Source organism: Mugil cephalus, chromosome 15, assembly GCF_022458985.1.
Source record: "Mugil cephalus isolate CIBA_MC_2020 chromosome 15, CIBA_Mcephalus_1.1, whole genome shotgun sequence".
In the NCBI taxonomy this organism is placed as follows: domain Eukaryota; kingdom Metazoa; phylum Chordata; class Actinopteri; order Mugiliformes; family Mugilidae; genus Mugil; species Mugil cephalus.
In genome coordinates, this window is record NC_061784.1 from 4,437,381 (window position 1) to 4,459,743 (window position 22,363).

Consider the following 22,363-nt stretch of genomic DNA (forward strand, 5'->3'; position numbering starts at 1 on the left):
TGTATGCTAATCTAACCTCTGGTCATATCGAATCACGGTTAAACTCAATGAGTGCGTGCGGGTGTTTGTATGTGTGAGATCAATATGAATTTGTTTCCTCATCAGTGAATAGTGTAGTCAACGTGCAATGATTAATTGGTGAGGGTACATGGTGCCCAGAGTAAATAAATGATATTAGGACATCACTACACCCCAGGGTTGCCCATTTGTATATGTGACAAGTCCACAACTTGAATAAAGAAACACACTAAGAACACTAAGACCACTAAGACCACTAAGACCAATAATGGAACAGGACAGGCTAAGACCAAAGGTTAACAGGTTCCTGCAGCCCAGTCGTAACCAAAACCTGCTCTTTCTTTTTCTAACAGAAAAAAGAAAACACATGAGGAAAGTGGCTACTACCAACACTATCTCAAAGGTCAGTACAGTGCTTATCTCACTGTTACTGTTTGGCTGTCTTATGGAACCTCATACTGAGAAGTGAAATACATTTAAGTTTGAATATTCAACACTACAACTAAGAACTCTAATGAACAAGCAAGTGACCAGTGAAATTAACTAAGCATGCTGCATTTTCTGCAAGTGTTCCTCTTTCTAATGTGGAGAGGTACATTGTTTGTATGTTGTGTACCATTTGTTTCCTATTAAAATTCATCTGTACCATTCATGTAATAGCTCTAAACAAGTAAATTAGATTGACAAATTGGAAAATGCCATTCCTACTATAGTAGGAATGGTATTTTCCGATTTGCTATAGTGAAGTAATATCACTGATAATGCAATGTCTGTCCTCATTCACAGCCATCACTCATGGTGTTTCATTCATGTTGTATTCTGTATCACATTATTGCAGTAACTGCCACTGAGTTTGACATACAGTGCATGTCAAAGGTGACATGTGAGATATATCAGAATTACATTATTGATCCCAGGGGGAAATTATTATGTAATATATTAATGTATTATTCTAGGTTCTCCTTGCACCTAAAAAAAAACAGTCATGACAGTGCACTGTGGTGTCTGGCAACAGAATGTTGTCAGTGTGTGTGTGTGTGTGTGCCTTTGGATCCTGTGTATAAAGGGGAGGGGCCTCTGTGGATCGTCCCACAGATACTACAGTTTGAAATCTTGTGGATTTGGAGGCCAGGTCAACACCTTCATTTTCTTCATGTTTTTTTTATTTATTTTTTTATTTGTGTCATTGCTAAAGGGTGGGAGTGCCTGATCTTGTTTAGGTGGGTGGTACATGTCTAAGTAACATCCTCACGAGTGCCAGGTCTAAAAGTTTCCCAGCAGAGCATTTTATTGTCACTAGTTGGTCAATGTTATATACTTCACCTGTCAGTGGTCATATTGTTGTGCCTGCTTGGTGTACATACACCATTGCATGTGACCGCGTGATGCTCAGTTCCCAAATGTTTTCAAAACCTGCTCAGCTCATGGAGGTGGCCATGTTCAACTATAATTCCTAACACTCTAATCCATAAACTAAACAAGTCTCCATCTAGGAAACAAATATTTTTCCACCTTAACTTTAATTTGTCAGCCAAACTTTTGGGTCCAGTTTATCTCGAAGAAGGTCACCAGGACAGCTCTCACCAAGTGACATACACATGGCCACTTTGGGGCTATGGCTTCATTAACACTCCATGTCGTAATACATAGCAGCTGAATGATCTCATTTTTGTTGGCATTGCAGAACAGTTTGAACACCACCAGTCATTTACTCTTGGCTGCTTAGTTTCTGATCCCACTGGCCACATTCCCTTTCAATAGGTAATGCAGCTGCAGCCGCTGCCTCTCTTTGCAGGCTTTTCTAACTGTACTCTAACAGTCTATACACTGACATTGGTATTGTTGGAAATGCTAGTTATTTTGCAATATTCACCAGAGAAGCAGCATCAATCTCGAGCATACATAGACCCCCAGATTACCAGAGGAGGAGGCTGGAAATCCAAGCTTAAATGGGTTGTTGTTCTTCAGGGAACCAATGGCATCACTGGTTTCTGGAAGAACAACATACTCTGAAGCTGATCCCAGAAGAAAATTACAGTGGTTCAGACTATAGTCTCAATTCTGATAAAGAATCAAAGATATAGTGATGAAGAAATAACACTAAAAATCAGCAAAGTTGTTTTTACGAGATGCATAGAAAAGGGATGCATAGGTCCTGCATCCTTCAAAACATTTTTTTTTTTTAGAGCTGACTGTCAAACTGTTAGTCTTTTGTCTAACTCGCCTCAGGTTCAGACCGCGAGGGTCTTGGTCATTCTAATCAGCGAGAGCAACAATGTTGCTGGAGAAGACCACGTTTCCTCGCGAGATGATTATCTTTCCAATGTCACACTCACAAGTCTGCTCCTGTCAGCATGATCGATGACCATGATATCGACTTGGGGTTAATTCGAAACTGCAATGCCGAGTTAGATGAAGGATCTCGATAAGAGCGACGGTGATAAGAGCGCAGCTGAAAAGAAAATTGTTTTGGGTCACACCCATGATGTCCCTTTAGTGCAGCAGCACACTCTGTACATGGAGCACTGGACTCTCATTAGTTTTCCATCATCTTCTTGGTAAGAATAACCCCAAAGCCTTACTGCTAGGTGTCAAGCGGCAAATACATGAAACTGGTGCAGAGTCAGAGTCAGTGTGTATATGCTGAGCACATCACTCGCTCCATGCTGGACTGAATAGATTAAATAGATGCTGAGCAATGTTACGGATCAATTCCCCGTTTGTTACACACATCATTACACAGTAGAAGATTCATCAGTCATTTTGGACATTGTTTTCAATAAATTAAAAGTGCAAAAATATTTGTTTGATGTTAGTGAAGTGCTATGAAAGATACACTGTGAGGTGTATAGTGGAAGACAACACAAAAACCCAGAAAGTCAGGTATACTCAAAACTCTAAAATTTCTGTTGGTGTAAACGTGTTTGTCGTTGCTATCTCTATGATGAATTGGGTGTTTTCTTGCCTTCTGGCCTATGCATGCTAAGGTTCCAGCACCCCCACTGCATATACCTGAATAGGAATGAGCAAGAAGAAAAAAAAAAATAAATGGGTGGAAAGCATTTCAATTCCACTCAGAGACAGCAAGAGGGAGAGAAGCAGGCTGGTTTTGCTGCAGGTAAATGTAGACCCTGTGGGACACTTTTCTGCAGATTGTGAAACCACAATGCAACAATGCGTCCTCTTGTTGCACACTGTGATTCTCTACCCATTGCTGCAGGTAGTTTCATTTGAGAAACCTTCAAGAATAGATAGGTCTGCCGAACCCCACATTGTATTAAATCAAGGATGTAACAGCAAGTGACATCTCAATATAAAATGAATAGTAAATAGCTGCACAATGTTGATGTTGCCACAAATAGATAAAGATAATGAATAAAACATTACATAAAAATGAATTTTTATTTAAAATGCATGGAGCACAACACGCTGATTTACACAGAATGAAAGCAGTGACAATAATCTTCGGCATGAGTGAAAGATACATCTTCTTGTTTGCTTGTTTGTTTTTTAATCCGAAAAAAAAAAAAATGATAATACTATTTTGAAATTTGCCATTTCCTTCATTTCTGGAGTGTGTAAGGTGCCAGACTTAATCTGTTAACTGTAAACTGTCTGAGTGTAGCCTTAGGACCCTGAGGATATTGGACCTAGGTTGCTGCAGAGGTAGGATTGTGATTTGTATGCAACCCATCTGATAGCGTCTCCTGGATCACAGATGGATTATTTAGGCTCTTCCTCCAGCATAGGCTCCTTCTTTTGACCCCCCCCTCCTGTCTTTTTTTTTCTTTTACAGGTCTACAGCACACCTTTTCTTTTCTCTTTCTGCCTTCACTGTTGGTTACTTGGATGGCTCAACAGCATGCGGTGGAAAGGATTTGGCATTAATAGAGAAAATGGAACAGTAAGACCGGAAGACTAACCTCGAGGGGTGAGTTGTAAAGTTTTGCTCGTTCATATTCGTGAGACTTGATCGCTAATTTCTCCGTAGTGAGTTACGCATGTTTTTCGCATAGGTGTCTTCGGAGGGGATTGAATCGTTTCCCTGTGCATTGATTCAGACTCTGTCCACGTGCTGTGGTGCTGAAAGTTATCTGTGGCAAACACTGAATGTGCACGTAGGCAATAATGCTCCGGTAAACCTTTAATGTTTCAACCTCCTGTTTTTCCTGTAAACATTTAATGGCATTGAACAGAACTGAAGAAGTCACTTCTGTTCCACCGAGGCACTGCAGCATTCACACCGTCCTTTAAATGTTAAATAATTGATCAATCATAACTTTGTACTTTTTCGATTGGTTCTGGGATAATAAAAGCTCTGTCTACACTAACCCTTATCAATATATATAATTATCACAAAATATTAATTTTATTAAGTGTGCATCTCACAAACCATATTTTTTTGCTGTAAAATGACTGATTCTAAACAATCACATTTGTACAAATGACAAAAAGCTGAATGCACTGAGCTGTGAAAACGTGCAAGCAACAGTTGCTGGAGCTACATTTAAATACTGCCTGTAGAAACTTTGCCTAACAGCAAACACCTTGATCCTGACACACAGTATTACGCTCACTCATCCTCTGCAGCAATGGGCCACTGCCCTTTGTGGCCGGTCCGCGGGATCATCGGTTATTCCTCCGGCTAGTTTTTCTGCACCACAGTGCCTCCTCAGCTGCCTGTGACTCGTTACTGTGAACCCTGACAAAGCTTGAGACATGTCCCCTCATACTTTCAATATCCTTTGTCTTGCTCTGATAGCCCCCTCGATGTATTACAGTGTCAGTGATGAAAGCCTGGATTTGTCTCCCCATCCATTTCCCCAAAAGACACAGCCATACGTCAGCGATAACTGCCAGGTGCTGATAAGAACTCCTCACAACTCCTCAGTCTTTCCGTTAGAGGATGCCGAGCCCTGTGAAATGTAAAAGTATGTGATCCATGACTTTACCTGGTTGACAGTAATATATGCAGGTGGGTTGCGTGTACATGGCATTTCCGAGTCTGTCTGTCTGTCTGTCTCAATAGCGTGAGCCTCCTCCTTCACACCTCCCACAGTGGCCTTGATTTAGACTCCAAATTTGTCAGTGAATCACACTTCCTGGCTGTGCCCCCTACTTTCGCTCACCTATGCATCGAAAGAGCTACGGATTAATCCCAAAATAAAACAGAAATCACCTTAAGTATAACCGCGGATAAAAGTAGCCCATAAAATATTCCAATGGAATACGTATGCACCACATAATTATATTGACGCCTGCGAATGCTACAGGTGCGTTAATATATGTCTCCATTCAACAGGAAAATGTTTCTTGACGTATTTACTGCACATTTGACATAAAACACTGTAACATATTGCACTGTACATTCCTGTCTCCTTGAGAACATGGTATTAAATTTAGGGCGAAAAGATGGGATTGTGTGTGTGTGTGTGTGTGTGTGTGTGTGTGTGTGTGTGTGTGTGTGTGTGTGCGTTTGCTGAAAGACGATTCTGTTCACGCTCCAGTGCTCTCTACAGTGTGTGATCCCTCTGCTGTGGTGGAGGGGGAGTTCTAGTCTATCTTATTGACAATATGTTAGATGGTAAGTTGTGATTATTCTCCAGCAGACAGAAGAAGGAAGGGGGGGACATCGGCGGCCCCTTCTCCTTTCAACTGCACCCTCTTATTATTAGCTCGGAGCCTCTGCAGGACCAAACTTATATTTCATCGTCTTTCAGACAGGACGTCTTATCATTTTAATGGATATGTGTCGAGTTATGAGGTAACATCTTATATGACACAGTGTGATGGACCCACATGGCATTAAACTACAGCTTATTTTCCTTATGCTAACAAGAAATGAAGGCCATCACGAGAAAAATGGAAATTCCCTGTTCAGAACTTAACTGTACACAATGCAAACCTCAAATCTTTCCATAGCGCAACACTGACTTTTTTCATTTTTGCTTCTACTGTGGATTTCCAGGTGCGACAGTAATATTTTCCCCAGGAGTTAAATTATGCACAGCGTTTTTGAGTGTTTTAATGTTTTTCTCACATATTTTTTTTGTCTTCCTCTGGCACAGCTTTAAATTATATTTTGTATTTATTATGTTTTATTCTCCTACATTCACGTCGTGCCATCCTCCTTTCAGCGCTCTCTAAAAGATGTGTTGGATAAAACTAAACAGCGCAATGATATCATTACAACCCACATGTAATATTCAGCCCTGTTCAGAATGAAATCCTCCGTGCTCATTATGCGAGCAATATATCTGCGTGTTTGAAACAGCAGATTCCAATATGAATGTCATCCATATTGAATATTAGATTGTTGTGTGATATTATTGTTTCTTGTTCATAACTTATGAGATGTCTAACATCTTTGCTGGATTTTGCAGAATGCTGTAAAATCTAGGCCTTTATTTTATTTAATTTTTTACTAATTTTGGGTCATGCACACACATAGGCCAAGCTCATGCTGTTTTAAAAGACTCCAGATCCAGGAGGCACAATATGCAAAACAGAATACAAACTATTCTTGGGGACAGAGATCCTTTAAGCTAAATGCTGATGTGCTCACAATGACAAAGCTAACATGCTGACCTCCGACGTGTTCACACATTTCAATTTAGCATGATGGCATGCTACAATTCGCTAATTAGGTTTCAGCCACGCCGTGCCGAGACTGATGTGAGACAAAATCTATATATTGAACAAAGTTTGGCCTGATGGTGGCTCCAGATGAAATCTCCAGGAATTGGAAAACTGATCAATGGATCCTGAAGGTGACAAGAACGTCTGAGCCAAACTTCTTGGCATCCCAGTTGGTGAGACAACGCAGAAGTACGACATTTCAATCTCATGCTAAAGCTAAAAGAAATAAAGAAAAATGGGTGTAGCCTGGTTGAACTGATATGTATAAAAAGGGTTTTGATATTACACAAGTGAACACTTTGATCTGTTGGTGTCATCTTAATCATAAAATTCTTCTTCCCCAATTCAAAGCTAAGTGATCAAAATATAGTATGTAGACTGTATTATTGAATTATTAACTTATTATATTCTGATTATAATTATTTGTAATCCTGAAAATAATCTAGCTATAGAAATAATCAAATGCACGCTGTTTCTTTTCACATGTTCCATTCCTAGATCGTCGAACATGTTCGTGAATCTCTCCCATCGCAGTTAAAATTGAATCTTTTCAGCCCTGCGTGCACAGAATATTCACTTTCTTTGCTCACGAGTTGGCTTATTTACAATGCTGGCTGTTGGTGTGTGTTTCTGCGAACAATTAAAGTGGTGCATGGAGCCTGCGGCCACGGGGTGCCAAGACATCCCAGGAATTTGGCCATCCATCAGACAGCTAGGAAGAGTTGCAAAGCAGTTTGTACCACAGATGGCTGATCAGTAGAACCGACTTCCTATTTTCCCCGCCTGGCGCTGTCATCGCGTCTCATCAACTCACCCACTTGAGAGCGAGCGCGTGTTTCATGTCGCTTTTTGTGTGTGTGGAGAATCTATTTGGGAAGGGGGTGGGTGGCGGTTGGATGGGGATGTGCAGCAGGTAAATGTGCGCGTGTTTGCACGTTGTTTGACTTGGTTTATGTATGAGCGCATGAAATTTTGATGGAGCACTTGAACAGAAAGCCCACGCGGTTTTCCCACAAAGCACATGGAACGCATGTTTTAAGATGTAGACGCTGAGTCCCGCGTCGGAGTGTGGAAGGAAAAAGCAACAGTGAAACAACAGCAGTGTGAATGCTCTTGCTTTGTGCGGACTGGATGAGGAGGACCCAGAGATTGGCTACATGCAGGGTTCCTTTCAGAGCAAAGTCCATCTGTCTGCCTTTCTTCTTTGTAGTGGAATTTCACACAAAAACATGCTGGTACATATTTGCCGGAAGGGTAGATGGAGGACAAGGACTATGTGTGATTTCGCTTGTGTAAAAAGTCTTAAATCATATAACAGTAACAAAATCTGTATGGTAATAATTTCATGAACTGTCTTTTGGGATGATGATAGCAGTAATAGATGCATGATTCCCATATGAAACACAAACCATGTTGCTGTCTGATGCTGGCTCTCGGTGTATAGTGATCCCTTTATTCCTTCGGCATGTGCCAGCTTCTCTGTACTATATTTCTGATTTCCTAACAAGGCATTAACAACCGTTTTCTCTGTCTCTTTGTCCCAGATTGATTAAGGCTTTCCTAAAGCCATCTGGGACTATGCTGGCTATTCAGCCATTCTTGTTCATCAGCCTGCTCTGTGTAAAGCAGCTGCAGCAGGGGCAAGGCATGAACATTTCATCAGGTGAGAATCTCTTGTGTGGATGAGAGAGGGAGGAGGAGAAATGTGCACTCACCTGGCAAAGCGTTAGGTAGGCCGGTCAAAACGAATGCGTTGTAATGTCACAGTTTTGCACTAGATCCCCCCTTGGTTACTGTTGTAATGTTCAGTTTATGCTGAAACAGTGTCAGAAAGATGGAGATTCAACTGCATGATCATTTTGGAGGATGCAGTTCGCAGTAGTTGTAGTCTTACCCCCCGGGCTGTCAAAATAACAGAAACATGTGTCAGTGTGACACAATATAATTAAATATTAGTACAAACCACAGACTCCACAATAAAAACGCACATGAAAAAAATAATCCCTGAATAGTGCCTTGACAGTAGAACATCAGTGTAGATAAAATTATGCTGCCCTCTTGTGGTTTAACACAGGAAGACACGGGAATCTTAAATTTTGTGTGGTCTTCCCGCTTTCATTTCAAGTGTACACTGTAGATAACTGAAGAAATGCACACGTCTGGTTTGCGGGTGCAGACCTGTAGTTAAATAGTAGTCCTTCTTGAGTGCAGTGATTTAGCGCTGGTATTTACTTCAAATAAAATGCATTTTGGTGTCATAGATATGTAAACTCAAACACAGGCTATGTGAGTAACTACTAGCATCTACTTATTCGAAGTTTGAAAAAAAAAAAACCTTTGGAAGTGATCAACACCCTACATAGTTAATCAGTAATATTACTTAGTGATACTGGTAATACTTACTATACCAATAATTTGTGTGTTTTTTTAAAATCTTCCTGTGCCATTTAATTAATGTCCTTTCTTTTTTTTCTTTTTTTTTTTTTTTTTTTTGGAATTCAAGTAGCTACAAGTCAAATATTTACTTTGCCTTCTGCACTAAATTAAATGAAAAAAGTACAAACATGGTTTTGTTTCTTGGCTTTGATTTAAATGACACTGTGAAGCAATGGCACCCTCTAGTGTCACGTTTGTAGACTATATCCACATATATATCACATATCACAGATAACGTCCAGAAATCATGTAAAGCAACAGGAATGTTATTGTTGGTGCATGTGATCACTTAGTGTATTTTTTTTTTTAATTTTTTGAACATCACTAAGTGTTAAGTGACCTTTGACGAATTCGTTTTCGGTTACTGAGCCTAATGTCCATCAGCATGTTGTATTTTCAAATTCATTTCGGATTGTGAGTAAAATAATGAGGCGTTTACACCCTTCACTAATGAATCTAGTGACAGGAGAAATGTCTCTTTAAGTAAAGTGATTAGTCATTGTATGAATAAAATGTTACGTAATTTTTTTTTGACAAAAAAAGTGTGATTAAGGGTGATGAAGGGTAATTAATCATAGATTATATACTGTACAGGCAAAAAATAGAATGCAGTGGGGGAGCTCAAATGGCTGCTTTTTTCATGCATAGCAAACCTTTTAGCTTTCACCTAGTCTGTTTGTGGTTAAGGGAGAAATGTCCACGTTGCATGTAGGTAAGAAAAAACATTTTGTACGTTTTAACTCTGTGGTGTTGGTGTTGATCTCCTACAGATTCAGACAAACACAGAGGAAGCCGTGAGGTCGTTACTCATCCACCTGCATCTGAACCTGAACCAGACGGCAGCTTCGGATACAAAGGTACAGCCTGTTCTCCTGATGGGATTCGTGCGAGTACAGATGCTTTAGTGTACTACACCATATTGTTGTTACTGCTGTGTCCAGAATGCTCATGTCAATCAAGTGGAAGGTACCATGATCCAGAAGGGATGTGCATCTTCTCAGCGACAACAACACTGCTTTTTTTTAAATTGTTGGTCCTGATCACTGTCGGCTCCACTTGTTTTTCCCTTGGTTTCATTGTGTAAAGCAGTTTTAAAGGTATTTCTAAAGCCTTGACAAAGCCAGCTGCCGGTGAAGGGTGTGCTCGTTCTCTATTTGTCCCCTGAAAGACACAATATCGAGCCCATTTCCAAGGAAGAGGACTCCGCTTCCTTTTGCTGACAAAGACCCAAATACCACTTAATGCCAGTTCAGCAGCTGCAGACTACCAGCACTGTGTCCAAAGCCACCACAGTTCAAACCCCTCTCCCTGGGCTTTAACATTTTATGGCAAGACATGGGATGTAGTGGGGTGGAACAAAGCTAGATATTTAAGTGTTCTTCTGTCCCTTTGGCCTCTTTGGTTTTGGGAGATAACAAAAACTCTTATGTGCTGCACGGTCTTTCTGACCCCTGGAGCAAATATAAGTTAAGTAAAGGCTGTTTTTTTTTTTTTTTGTTTTTTTTTATTGTTAACTTTTTTATGGATGGCATAATATATTTTTTTTCTATTATAAATTCTAAACTTGGTCTGGTTTGTATTTGCTACAGTTAAAATGGCACTTATAACTAAAATTGGAATGGTTTCTCTATCTGTTTCTTCAGATAAGAAGCCTTTTTTTTTATATATATATAATTATAATCTTTGTGGGCCAGTGGGGAAAATAAAGATGACAGTGAGATTGTGCAAAGTTGAAAGCATGTCCAAAGCTTAACAACTGATAAGACCTTCTGGGTGGCTGCAGACTGCCAATTTGGCGGAGGGCTGACAAAAACAGAAGGGTACGGCTATTGCATTTTTTTTTTTTTTTTGCTTTCTGTCAAGTGAAAGGTGAAGGCAAACGCTGTGTCTCATTTTGCACATTTTGTGTGACCCTGAGCCAACGCAGTGATATGCAGCGAGGGGAGCTGACAAACATATAAACAAGAAATGGAAAAGCCAAAGAGCTGTCAGATGAAGTGGAAGAATCTATGTGGGGAATGTATTTTAAATGGGGCAGCTAATTGCAGTGATTTGCAACACACATATCCATCTACGATAAGCGTTTCTAAAAACCTGCCTGATTTTTAATGGACAAAACAGTGACTAATAAAAGCCTAACCGGAGCCAAGTTTATTGCTCAGAGGACAATCCAAATTATTTATTTTTTCATAAATATTTTTTGGATTTGGCCTCGTGCGTTTTGGAGAGATTTTCTTCCTTGGCTGAGGACCAACTGGATAGCTACTCTGGAGAAGAAATAAATAAATAAATAAGAATAGGTCTCAGCGCTTGGCACTCTCTCCTTGAGATCCTTGCCATTTCATGTGCCGCGCCGCCGCGAAGACGTGCATTTCTTTGTGTCCATTTTTTTTTTCACCATCTGCTCTTGGAAATAGTGGCGCTTGATTGGATTGTGGAATACACAACAGAATTCGCGCATGCATTTAGCTGTCCACACTGCACCTGTTGTTATGCTCAGGCTGTGTGTGCAGGAAGCGAGGCCCCGATGGTGCACCCCTGTCCTTGTGTTGTTTGTGCTCTCGCACTATTGTGATTGCAGCCAGCTTATTACTAATAATGCAATGAAATGAGACTAATTATGCAATCATTGACCAAGACCATATTGACCTCTACAGGACAATAGTACTATTGCTGTCATGTAATCTCAGCCAAACGGGCTGCCAGAAAAGCGTGGAGGTAGTATGTACTTGTGAAAAAGAAAAAAAAGGTTGTGAACAAACACACACTCCATTGGGAAAGTAGAAAAGAAAATGCGCTCGTAACATGCAGCAAACAGCAAGAAATATCACACAGCTGCACAAATGTGTCGGTGCCATTGTGCCGCTGGAAACGTGATGAATGGGCTACGTGAATCGGAGAAAATGCAAGCAATAAGGCAGAGGAAAGCGAAAGGTGTGCATGAATAAAATAATAAAAAAAAAGGGAATCGTGTTTTTGAAAGGCAGACAAGAGCTTGCGGTTGTTTAATTACCACGATGTCTCGGCACAGACATTGTGATCATTTGGCAATTAAAGGATTTGAGGCGAGAGGGCAGGGTGGGCTGAGTGAGTACACTTGACTTTAAAGACCAGAAGCATCACCGCTATTCCTTCCTCATGTGTGACTGAGATGGGGTGGTTGGATTTGTATCAATGCATAATTATCTCTCTTCTTTGGCTTCTAATTTGAGTTGGATACATGGTTCACATTCAAAATGTTAAAACTAATGCAAAACTTAAGCACACACGTGGCTTCATGCGGCTTCCATGAGGTTTTGGAGATCTCATTGCGCAGTGGACAGAACTGTTACTCCATCAGAACTTTAATTTTTAATAGCAGTGACGTATTGGGGAAAAAAAGTCAATCCACAAAAATGCTTGGGACAGCAGTGTCAACTGAAGACGTGAGCGAATCGGCAAGAAGAAATCCTTCCCATCCGACTGTGCTGCGGCCCTACAGCCAGCAGGTGGAGTGCTGACCTCCTGAGACAACACATATCTCCTAGGCTCACTGGCTTAGGGACACACTGCAACTATTAGGTTCATAGGATTCATCTTTATCTATTTAGAATGAAATTAATTTAATCAGAATATCACTTAGCCCATGTGATTATTACTTGGACGTGACATTAACGCACAATATATGAGACACTTCAGCTCTAATGCACTTTAAAATATCTAATTTCCCAGTGGTGTGCTGAAAGGTCAGAGGGGGGAATCCTGATCGATTTTTTATCTTTGACTGAAGAAGCACAATGCTGCTGCAGGCCACTATAGATGAAGGCACATTTTACTGGCTCATTAAGAACACGGACGGCTTTTCTTTTCTCCCCATAGTCCCTTTCCTTGTTATTACAGGACACAGCGCGCTTCCCTTTTTTGTATGACTTTAAAGAGTAGACAGGCTAAGAGCATTAACAACATCTTATTAATGGGATCTACATTAAAAAAACAAAACAAAAAAAGCCTCTTCTTGTTAACTCTGAGAATGGTAATTCATCACTGACTTTCTTTTCGCATTTATTAAGTTGCTTAATGTACAAAAAAACACCATTCAAAGGCTAATACACCACCTCGCTGTGAATGTATCCTTATGCGGTTAAATGGTGCCTGACTCTCAGGAATCTCCTCTGTACAACAGAAAAGCCTCTGACTGGGTAGGAAAAACCAAAGCAGCTCTGAGCGCAGAGACGCACGGCGCCTCATCCAACCAGCGCCAGTCCCACGAAACCGGGGCAACGCTGCGCATTTAAACCACTAAAGTGACTGCAACTGGACGCCCTCGCTCTTTCTGGATCCGCTCCTCAGCTCCGAATTTCTTTTTCTTTTTCTTTTCTTTTCTTTTCTGAAGTGGAACTGTTGGCGGAACTGGATCTCAGATGAATACCGCGAAGTTATCGGCGTTTGGAAGTGAGGAGTTCGGCAGGGGGAGTGGAGAAAATCCAAGTGCTGTTGAGTGGATTACTTGTCGGGTAATAACCGGCAACGATGCCTCCGACTGATCTGAACTTTGATTCTATTAGAGATCCACTCTCAGAGGAGCCCTTCTGAACATTATTGTCTGGACATATTGCGCAGTTGGGGAACTCTCCTCCACCTGGACCCCAGTCATCGGCACTGCTGTAGAAGTTTTAGATGAAATAGGCACGAAATAAAACTAAACAAAAAAGAACAAGACGCATTCTAACTGGATTTATACCGTTTCCAGCTGCTCTTAGAGATGCCTGCCTGTCTCACAGGGATTTACTGTCTGCTGGCACTGCTGAAGATTTGTTCAGGTATGGTATCTGCTTTTTGCCTGCGCATTTTTTGGGGATGGCAAGTTTCAGTGGGGTTGCCTTTGTGTGTGCAGAAAGAGAAATTTAACGGCACGTGAAAGGGGGTGTATAGTTTGCACTCTGCTTTTATTGGCGTCACCTTTTTCTCTGTGTAGCCAGCAGCAGGCTGTGTGTATACGGTTGGAGGTGACCCATCCATCTGCATCAGACCCTCCTACAGTGCAGCTGCAGCCCTCCATATCTGTACTTTTGTAATAAGTTCTTAGATCTCTTTAGAAATGAATTGTACATGTAAATGAATGTGAGGGATTCATGCATGTGACAAAAGTATTTGAAACTGCATGAGGAGGCAGTTGGACGTGGATGGTTATCCCCCCGCCCCCCTCTATCAGTGGGTGCAGAGAAATAAGGTGTTGTATGCCCTGTGGTTGAGTCCAGCAGTTATTTAGTTGTGAAGCTGTGATTAGAGAAGTTGCTCGAGTCTTCAGGGTCACTGCTTTGAAGTTCCTCTTGAGCACAGCACGTATCCCCTGAAACTGCTACCCAGTGGCTGTGTACTATTCACATTGGAAGCAAATTCCATGTATCCTCTATATCCTTCTACACCCTGTTGGGAAATCAGGTATCGTGAAACTGGAGAGAAATCTGAGACAGAGAAAGAAAAAAAAGCTTTACCTTGACTGCAAATCTTACAGTGTTTCTGATTTAGAAGCAAGGTTAAATCCTTATTGGAGGTTGGGGTGCACCTCCCCAACTTGATGCAGTGTTGTGCCAAGTTGTGCGTTTGTGGGTGTGTGGTAGATCTAGAATAGAACAGAATAGACTTTATGGCCGTTTGGCCAGTATGAGAAAGAACAGGTACATTGGAAGTTCCCTGAGTCAGCTTTTTTTATATGTATAAAATATGAAAATACAAAGTATGTAATTCCACATAAAGTTACATTTACATTCTATTTGGATAAAAATTGGATGAAACTGTAATTTAAGGCCCACCGGTCTGCATTAAATAACCCGTCCTGACAAAGAGAAAACATGCTTTTAAAGGGTTTTAGAAGGTCTCTCACGCTGCGAGACAAAGACAGCTGTCAGTAACATTATCAGTGGCCGCAGACTGAAAAAAGAGAACTGTGTTTTCAGCACTGCAGCTTTCATAAGTGTCTTGACACGGAACGAAGGATTTTGTCTGTTGTAGGGCTTACTTTCCTTGACAGCACAGAGGAAGCTTTATCCGAAGCTTTGGCTCCGTGCTGACATAACTTAATAATACGAGTTCTTTAAGCGCAATGTTGTTCTTGGGCGTGACTCCTCTGTGAGAAATGAACGTAGGTTTTATTCATAGGACGCTTTCCAAAATCAAAGATGGGCCAGCAAATGCAACATCCCACACGACATCTTACCGTCTTTTCTTAAATTTTAGTGGCACTCTAAAAAGGAAACAAGCCAGGGCTGGCCTTTCCACATAAAGGGTACAAAAATGTGCACAACACCAATTTTCCAGCTCGTTGTCTGTAAACTGACAATCTGACATATTTGGTAACCACGCTATTGAGAGTTTCAAGAGTGCTCAGAGAGGCTTGAGGAGTGCTGCTGATGTCGTCTGTTGTCTGCTAAGTAAAGTCTCTGCTCCATCAAGCTGTGAATATCTTAATTTGCAGGGAAAATTGCACCATAAGGACCAACTCTCTTACTTTTTTTTTTCTCCCTGAACTGTAAGAGGCAAATTGTCAGCAGAGGCTTCAAACAAAACATTTGAATTGCTCCTAACTATTGTGTGATTCACTTGAAGAGCGCTGATTTGAAGCTAACAGTTTACTAGAGGACCAAGACTGAGCACTTAATGCTCCTCTTGTACCAGGCGACAATGGGCACACAACAGACCTTTGATCCCTGCCTGAGTTTGCACAGGTGACCAGGTTGTACATCCAACAGCCCAGTTCCAACCTGTTTACCATTCCCTTATGATAGGTAACATGGATATAGCAATATGGATTACATAGCTGCTTGATCTTGAAAGTGATCCTGAGCTAACCCAAACAAATGACCCCTAGGTCTAGTCCATATGGCAGTCAGAATTATGACGTGTTTTTTCCATCCTTGACTTTCATGTACACAAACGCATCCGTTGGCATTCACTTTGGCATGAAAACGCATCACGAGCGCGGCGCTCTTAAAGCTGTGTTCAGCCTTGGTGACTTCATTCTGTGGAGCGACTGGGAAGTCCCCTCACTTGAGAGTTTCGTCTCTGAATAATAAATCTGCCAGCAGTAATTGGGCAATATGTAATAATCTAAATGATGGCCATTAAAAGCATATGCTTGTGTCAAGATAGCTTTCTCCCTCTCATCCCGCAGATCTTAATTATGCGTCCCCAGAGTGATGTCTTGTGTCTTGCGTCGCCCGTTCTTCCTGCTTTGTTTCATGATCTGCAAATGCCACTTAATAAAGGAAGCGAGGGGGAAAAATAAGGACGGCACATCGTGTTTTTCTTTGTTATGATGGTTTCACAATGTGCTTTCGGTTTTAGCACAGGACCAGCATAATAACTCTTCCAGCCAGGCTTTAACTAGGCTAATTACAAAAGCAATAAGTAACCAAGATCCTCTGAGGCTTATTTTACCTTTATAAACCTTCTCGCCCGTGTGTTATCAGTGGTGGAGTAAGTACAAGAGGTGCTCAGAGACCAGCAGAACGCAGCCTTATTCCATCACTGGTGTGTGCGGCAACCCCATAGGGAACATTTTAACTGAGACATCTGGCCGGTCTGCCGGAGTTAGTTGCACACGGGTCAGAGTTCACGTGTACTTACTCATGCTGTTTTGGCGACTGACACTCATGGCTGCAAGAGATTCACTGCTGTGACTCAAAATACTGCAAAGCACTTGTTAAAGAATGCCGGACCTTAAGTAACGACGGCTTGATTGGAGGGAGGCCTGCCCGCTGTGTCGTCCCCTAAGCTAACAAGACTCCCTGTAGCCTTTGCGATGGTGACAGTGACGAGCCCAGTCCCTCTAATGAGGACTGCTTTGCTGTGGATGATGGGGACGAGAGGACATCTTTGTACGGCAGCAAGGATTCCTTCGATTGCTGGATGAAATTGTCAAATTCCTTTTGTTCTTCTTAAGAAAGAAGGGGCTTCTGCGGACACTCATTTGGCTGGAAACCATCTCCATGAATGCTGACTAAGAATATGCTGCGCCGGTTGTTAATTTGTGTGTTCTGGCACATTTTGATGCTTTGTTAGTAATCAGATTTAAGCAATTCATATGCATCCTCAGGGATCCGACGAAACAGATATCAGGTTCACCTCTTTACTTTTTCACTTCTTCAAAGTTTAATTGTATTTAGAAGGAGATGACTCCAACAAACACCTTCTGAAATGATGCCTTCGTTAGCATTCAAACCATCCGCGCTGTAAAAAGCCAGGTCATGTCTAATGAATGTTGTCTGACACAAGTGTTTGCTCTTGAGAACTTTGCCCACCAGGAACTGCTGAAGCAGAATAAGTAACACTGCCTGCTCCCCCAAACCCCTGTAGATGTTGCCGGAATTGTTTGGCTCTGCCTGAATGTGCATACATGCATATGTAATGGTGTTGGCGTAAGCTTATTTTTAATGTGTGTTTTCAGATTGTCTGCAGAATGCTGTGATTCATGATTGCTTCTTTTGTTTACTCACTGCTTCCCTGTGGTGCAGGGGAGGCTGAGAGTGGTTGCTAACCTAGGGAGAGTGAAGCTACTGGGAGCTTTGACAAGTGCCTGTGGGCCCGGAGTTCAAAGATCATCACACCTTCACACAGTCAAACACACACACGCTCAACCCTTCATTTTGAGGGCGGATCGATACGGCAGGTTCCTTTCCAGAAGGATCCTCCCACGCCTTTACTACTTCCTTCAACGTTTTTAGACTAAATAAAAAAGAATTGAATTATATTACATTTGTGCTGTCAGCAATTTCAGTCATTTCGACTAATCTTATTCAGCTTCAACGATGTCTTCATAAAGTGCAGCAACTCGAGCAGGAATTAAAACAAATAATAAAACTAGCTTGACTTCATTAAAAGCGTAAACTGAAAATATTAAATCTGAAGTTTCACAGTGACTGCTGCGTCAGTAATGCGTTAAATCACCCATGTACAATTAGTATAATTACAATTAATAAGTTTTAACCAATGTATTCTGTCATTAAGTGTGTTTTCATTAGGCTGATAGAAGGTGGCGTCTGCTGCGTCACAGATCACATCACAGTAAATAAGTCTAATATGGACCCGACATGGCTCTGCAAAATGATTTGTGATATCGCGTTCATTAGTCCTTTTTAACGTTTTGTGCCGAGCGCCGCTCTCGGTTCCTCACAAAGGACGGTCCTGCATGCTGAAGCAATAGCTGCTCTCATCTGGAATAACTTCTAAGCTCAGAAATTCCCGTGGGTTTGCGGTTCTCTCTGGGTTGTTTGTACTCCACTGGCCTTAGTTTCCTGTTCTGAGGTCAGTGTCCAGCTATGTCTGTGTGCTCAAGCACTTGGGATAATTACTTCTGTAAATAAATTTGCTCCCTTGTCTTGAGGTTTTATAAGTAATTGTGGCGATCTGCGCACAGAGTGTGTGGTCAGTATGCAGATATGCGTTGCTTCACCTCCTGACAACCGAGACGCTGGATTCCTTAGAGATTTGCTTCATGGGTGAATTGGTATGATTCATATTTTGAAAGCGTGGCTTTAAAGGTCACAGTAATATGACCTCATAGATGTCTTCTTGAGGTTACCTCCATGAGTCATCTCCTCTCCACTCAGGCGGCTAATAATCAATAGAATTTGTGTGCTTTCTGATAGATCTCCCGTCGTCTTTTCACGCTCGGACACACATGGAAAATAGACGCTTTCTCCCACACATCGTCAATTAGGCCATTTCTGACTGTTAAATCAAAGATTAGGTTAACAAAAAAAACAAAAAAACAACAACGACAACAGAGAAGAATAGCTTGGTAGTTGTGCGAGAACACATCAGTAGTGCAAATTACTCCCCTTCCATATCCTCCGTCCCTCTCATCTTTCTCCTTCATTTGTCTCCTGTCTCTCCTTGTCATTACTGACAGGGTTCAAAGCCCTCTATGTGAAGACTGAGGCATAAAGAACCGTTTCCCACCAGAGCATCTCTCACTGTAGAGCCCAAAACATGCATAAATTGCTTTAATTAGCACATCTATTATTAGTTAGCATTCAAAATGCAATGCTGTTGGATGCCATTCACAGTTGGAGCTGTAATAAGGCGAAAGTGTGAGTAGAGTAATACTACCACCACTGCCTAATAGTAGCTAAATGTCGTATTATTGTTTCCCATTATTTTTAGCATGTACTTCACAAGATTGTAATACTGCAAAAGTCTCTTCTCATTGTGGATTATTTACAGTGTATTCATACTCGCATGATAAAACATTAGCCTTAGATCCTCCTTCATGAGGAGCAGTATCAGAAAACCTTTATTTCAACCGGATGATCATTTTGGATAATGTTATTTGTGGCGCTGTTAACCTGGACTGAATCAAAAATAAATGTGCACACTGACTAAAAAGGGTTTTGCCAAAACAATAGAAACAGGTGTCACTACAACACAATGTAATTCAGTATTGCTACAAACTGAATCAACAGCTCTCTCAAAAGCTGAATACCACAAGCAGGGCTGTTATATTAGAGTGAGCTTGTTTTCACTAGTCTACCTACTGAGATGGATAGCGAGCGTTCTGCTATGTTTTTAAAAATATCCAGTCAGGTTCTTTTTTACGTCTGAGACGAATTTGAATATCCTCCAAACATGTCTTGGAAGACGAGCGTTTCGTCAGATATTTTGCGACACTGGCACGGCGCATGGTGTCAACTCGCAAGCCGAGCCGCCGCGCGCTAATATTATATGAGTGTGATTTTAATGCTTCTTGTTCCTTCACTTGAAACGCCGAATATTAAAATGAATTCCAGAGGCCTTGATCAGAGCATCTGAGCGCAGTTCTTCTCTCGGCCCGTCACATCCCCGCAAGGCTTCGGCGAGGGATGAAGGGAGCAGGTTGATCAGCAGGCCAGCGAGAGCTCAGTGGCCTCAGGACCGACCTTGTTATTACAGAGAGAAGGGCCGTACTTAACGTTGCCTTCATTAGCCGGTGCTTATGCTGAAGTGCAGCCTCTCAAAGCACTTGCACACTTTCTTTGACTAGAGAGGAAGCCAAGGTGTGCGCCATATGTAGGAGGGGCATCACGTCGCACATCTTTAATGAGGATTCGATGGAAGATTTCAGAATCAGTTAACAGGAAAGAAAATTCAATCCTTTCATAGAGGTTTTTGTATTTAGTCAGTTGTTTGATAAAGAAAATAAGATTAGCTATTTTAATACATCATAGAAGCATTGGTTGTCATTGTAATTTCCCCAGCTTCTCCTAGCATATTCGATTTGCAGTATTCTAGTTTCTGTTCCTTTTTATTACTTTAGCTTCGTGCTACTTTTGAGTCCGTCAGTTCAAGTATGAATGCTTTTATTTTTTTTCCCCCCGCAGCCATCAAGGACATTCAAATTTTCCATCTGCTAATTCAGCTGCAGAGTTTGTGTAAATAAGACTGAAGCTTGCAGATTTTTTTTTAAAAAAAAAGGAAGGCAGAAAAAAAAAGAGTCTTGGAGCTTTACTTTCACAGATTCCATTTTCTCTTTCGCCGTGCTGGGTTACAGAGTGGCCGAGGGCCTTCTTTTGAAAGTTCATACCACTGCGCCTTAAGGAGGGGCATGATGGCCAGTTGAGCATCATCACTTCTGGTAAAAAAAAAAAAAAAAAGCCTCGGGTTAATGAGACAGCGAGGAGGAAATGAAGTGTGGACAGGGGTTGAGGGAAGGTGTTGGGGAGATGGAAGCAACGTGGACACTGGTCAGCACGTTGTGAAATGCGGTGATTAACTCCGCGTTCCGAATTGGTGCGAACAAGGAGATGAAAAGAAACTCCATAAAGTCATTTAACTCTGAGACATTGTGTGCCGTTCGCCGGTTATTTTCCGCTGCACGTTAGAAAGAAAAAGGGGCAGATTTAAGCTTTACCACCAATCAGCAAAACGTACCTGCTGTGGTGTGCTCACTTCAAACGGAACTGCTTCATTGTGGCTTAGAAAGGTGCTATCAAATGTGGACTGTAGCCAGATTTTTGCAGCCACAATGTCGGCTTAGAAATGAGTTTTTCGTGAATCAATTACAGCCACACTAGCCAAGCAGAACCTCTCTTCAACAAGTTTATCAGATTAAAAGTGAAGCGCTGCAGTGTGATTTCCTCGAAAGAGTCTACCTCAGAAAGATGCCACAGTAATCACTGAAGGAGGCTTTTGGAACCGCCTTCCCAAACCCCGACCCACAGAGGATAGGAAACGCAGAGGCTGGGCTCTAACCCGGCACATTACGTCAGCAGCCAACCACAGAGCCTGTGGCAACATGCACGTTCAACAGCGGCGCCGCAAATGCAGCCAAATAAAAAGCTGTTCATACAGATAACTTCTGAAATGGCTACCACGCGAGCGAAGCCAGTCGGGAAAAAAAAAACAAAAAAGCTTCTCAAAGGCTAAGCTTTTATCTGTCCGTGGACAAAAAGGATTTCGCTCTTCCACGGGCTAAAACCGAGCGAAAAGCAATATGTCAGGGAACACAGGATGATACTGTGTACGTACGGTGGAAGTGACTGACACAAGCAGGTTTGCTGTGAAAAGAGAGGTCAGGGGAATTATGGAGCTCCAGAAGCCGTCTCATCCTCGGTGAACTCTGACATCTGGGTTTCTCCCACTGAGCCGCGTTAATGGCGTTTCTACGACACCTTCATTTGTACGGCAGGGACTGCTGAATGGATAGCGCCTGGACAATGCAGTGTACACACTCACTTTAGAAAAAACAAAATCATGTATTCAATTTGTGACGTTATTCCAAAAGTTCGGGGCAAAGCGTCATTTTATTTAAATTTTTAAGAAAAAGAAGAGTAAACTAACGATTGAAGTAGATGAAATCTACATTTTTCATAGCTCACGCACTGAGCAGGTCTGATATTTAAAATGAAGACTGTGTTTGTAAGAAGGTAATAGTATGGCGCCACCAGCAGCAGCAGCAGCAGAAGCAGCTGTGTTTTGATAAGACATGCATTTGGTTCCTTAGCTCTAACGCTTGAATGCTGCCAGTGTTTCAGACACCCGTTGCTGTGACCTTTTTTTTTTTTTTTTTTTATAACAGGCTGCTTCCTTGAGATTTGAAACTCTTTGTGAGAAACGGCAAATTACATGTAAATACCATCGCTTCATAAGCACAGCCTGCCTGTGTGTTGATTGGTGAAAAGGGAGAGCTACACGGCGCGCTTTCATGATCCGTTCTGTCAGCGTGAATGGGAGTTTGGGTAGGCTCGGTTGCGAGGGGACGCGGGAAGTTTGGGAAAGCAGATGCACCGAGGATCTGATCTGTCAGGCTGCCTCA

At 41.7% G+C, this 22,363-nt stretch overlaps 1 protein-coding gene across 2 annotated transcripts in view; it reads left to right on the forward strand.

Moving 5' to 3' along the window:
- Positions 1–22,363, forward strand: part of LOC125021441 (roundabout homolog 1-like) — an 86,052-nt gene that overhangs the window by 2,009 nt on the left and 61,680 nt on the right. Inside the window, exons 2-5 of one of the 2 annotated variants that reach the window (XM_047607514.1) lie at positions 372–421; positions 3,815–3,949; positions 8,202–8,320; positions 9,864–9,950. In XM_047607514.1, the coding sequence (XP_047463470.1) occupies positions 8,236–8,320; positions 9,864–9,950 (172 nt within the window). In that variant the 5' untranslated portion in view covers positions 372–421; positions 3,815–3,949; positions 8,202–8,235. Of the gene's footprint in view, positions 1–371; positions 422–3,814; positions 3,950–8,201; positions 8,321–9,863; positions 9,951–13,313; positions 13,893–22,363 lie in introns of those variants that run through there. The other variant, XM_047607515.1, reaches the window with a different exon arrangement.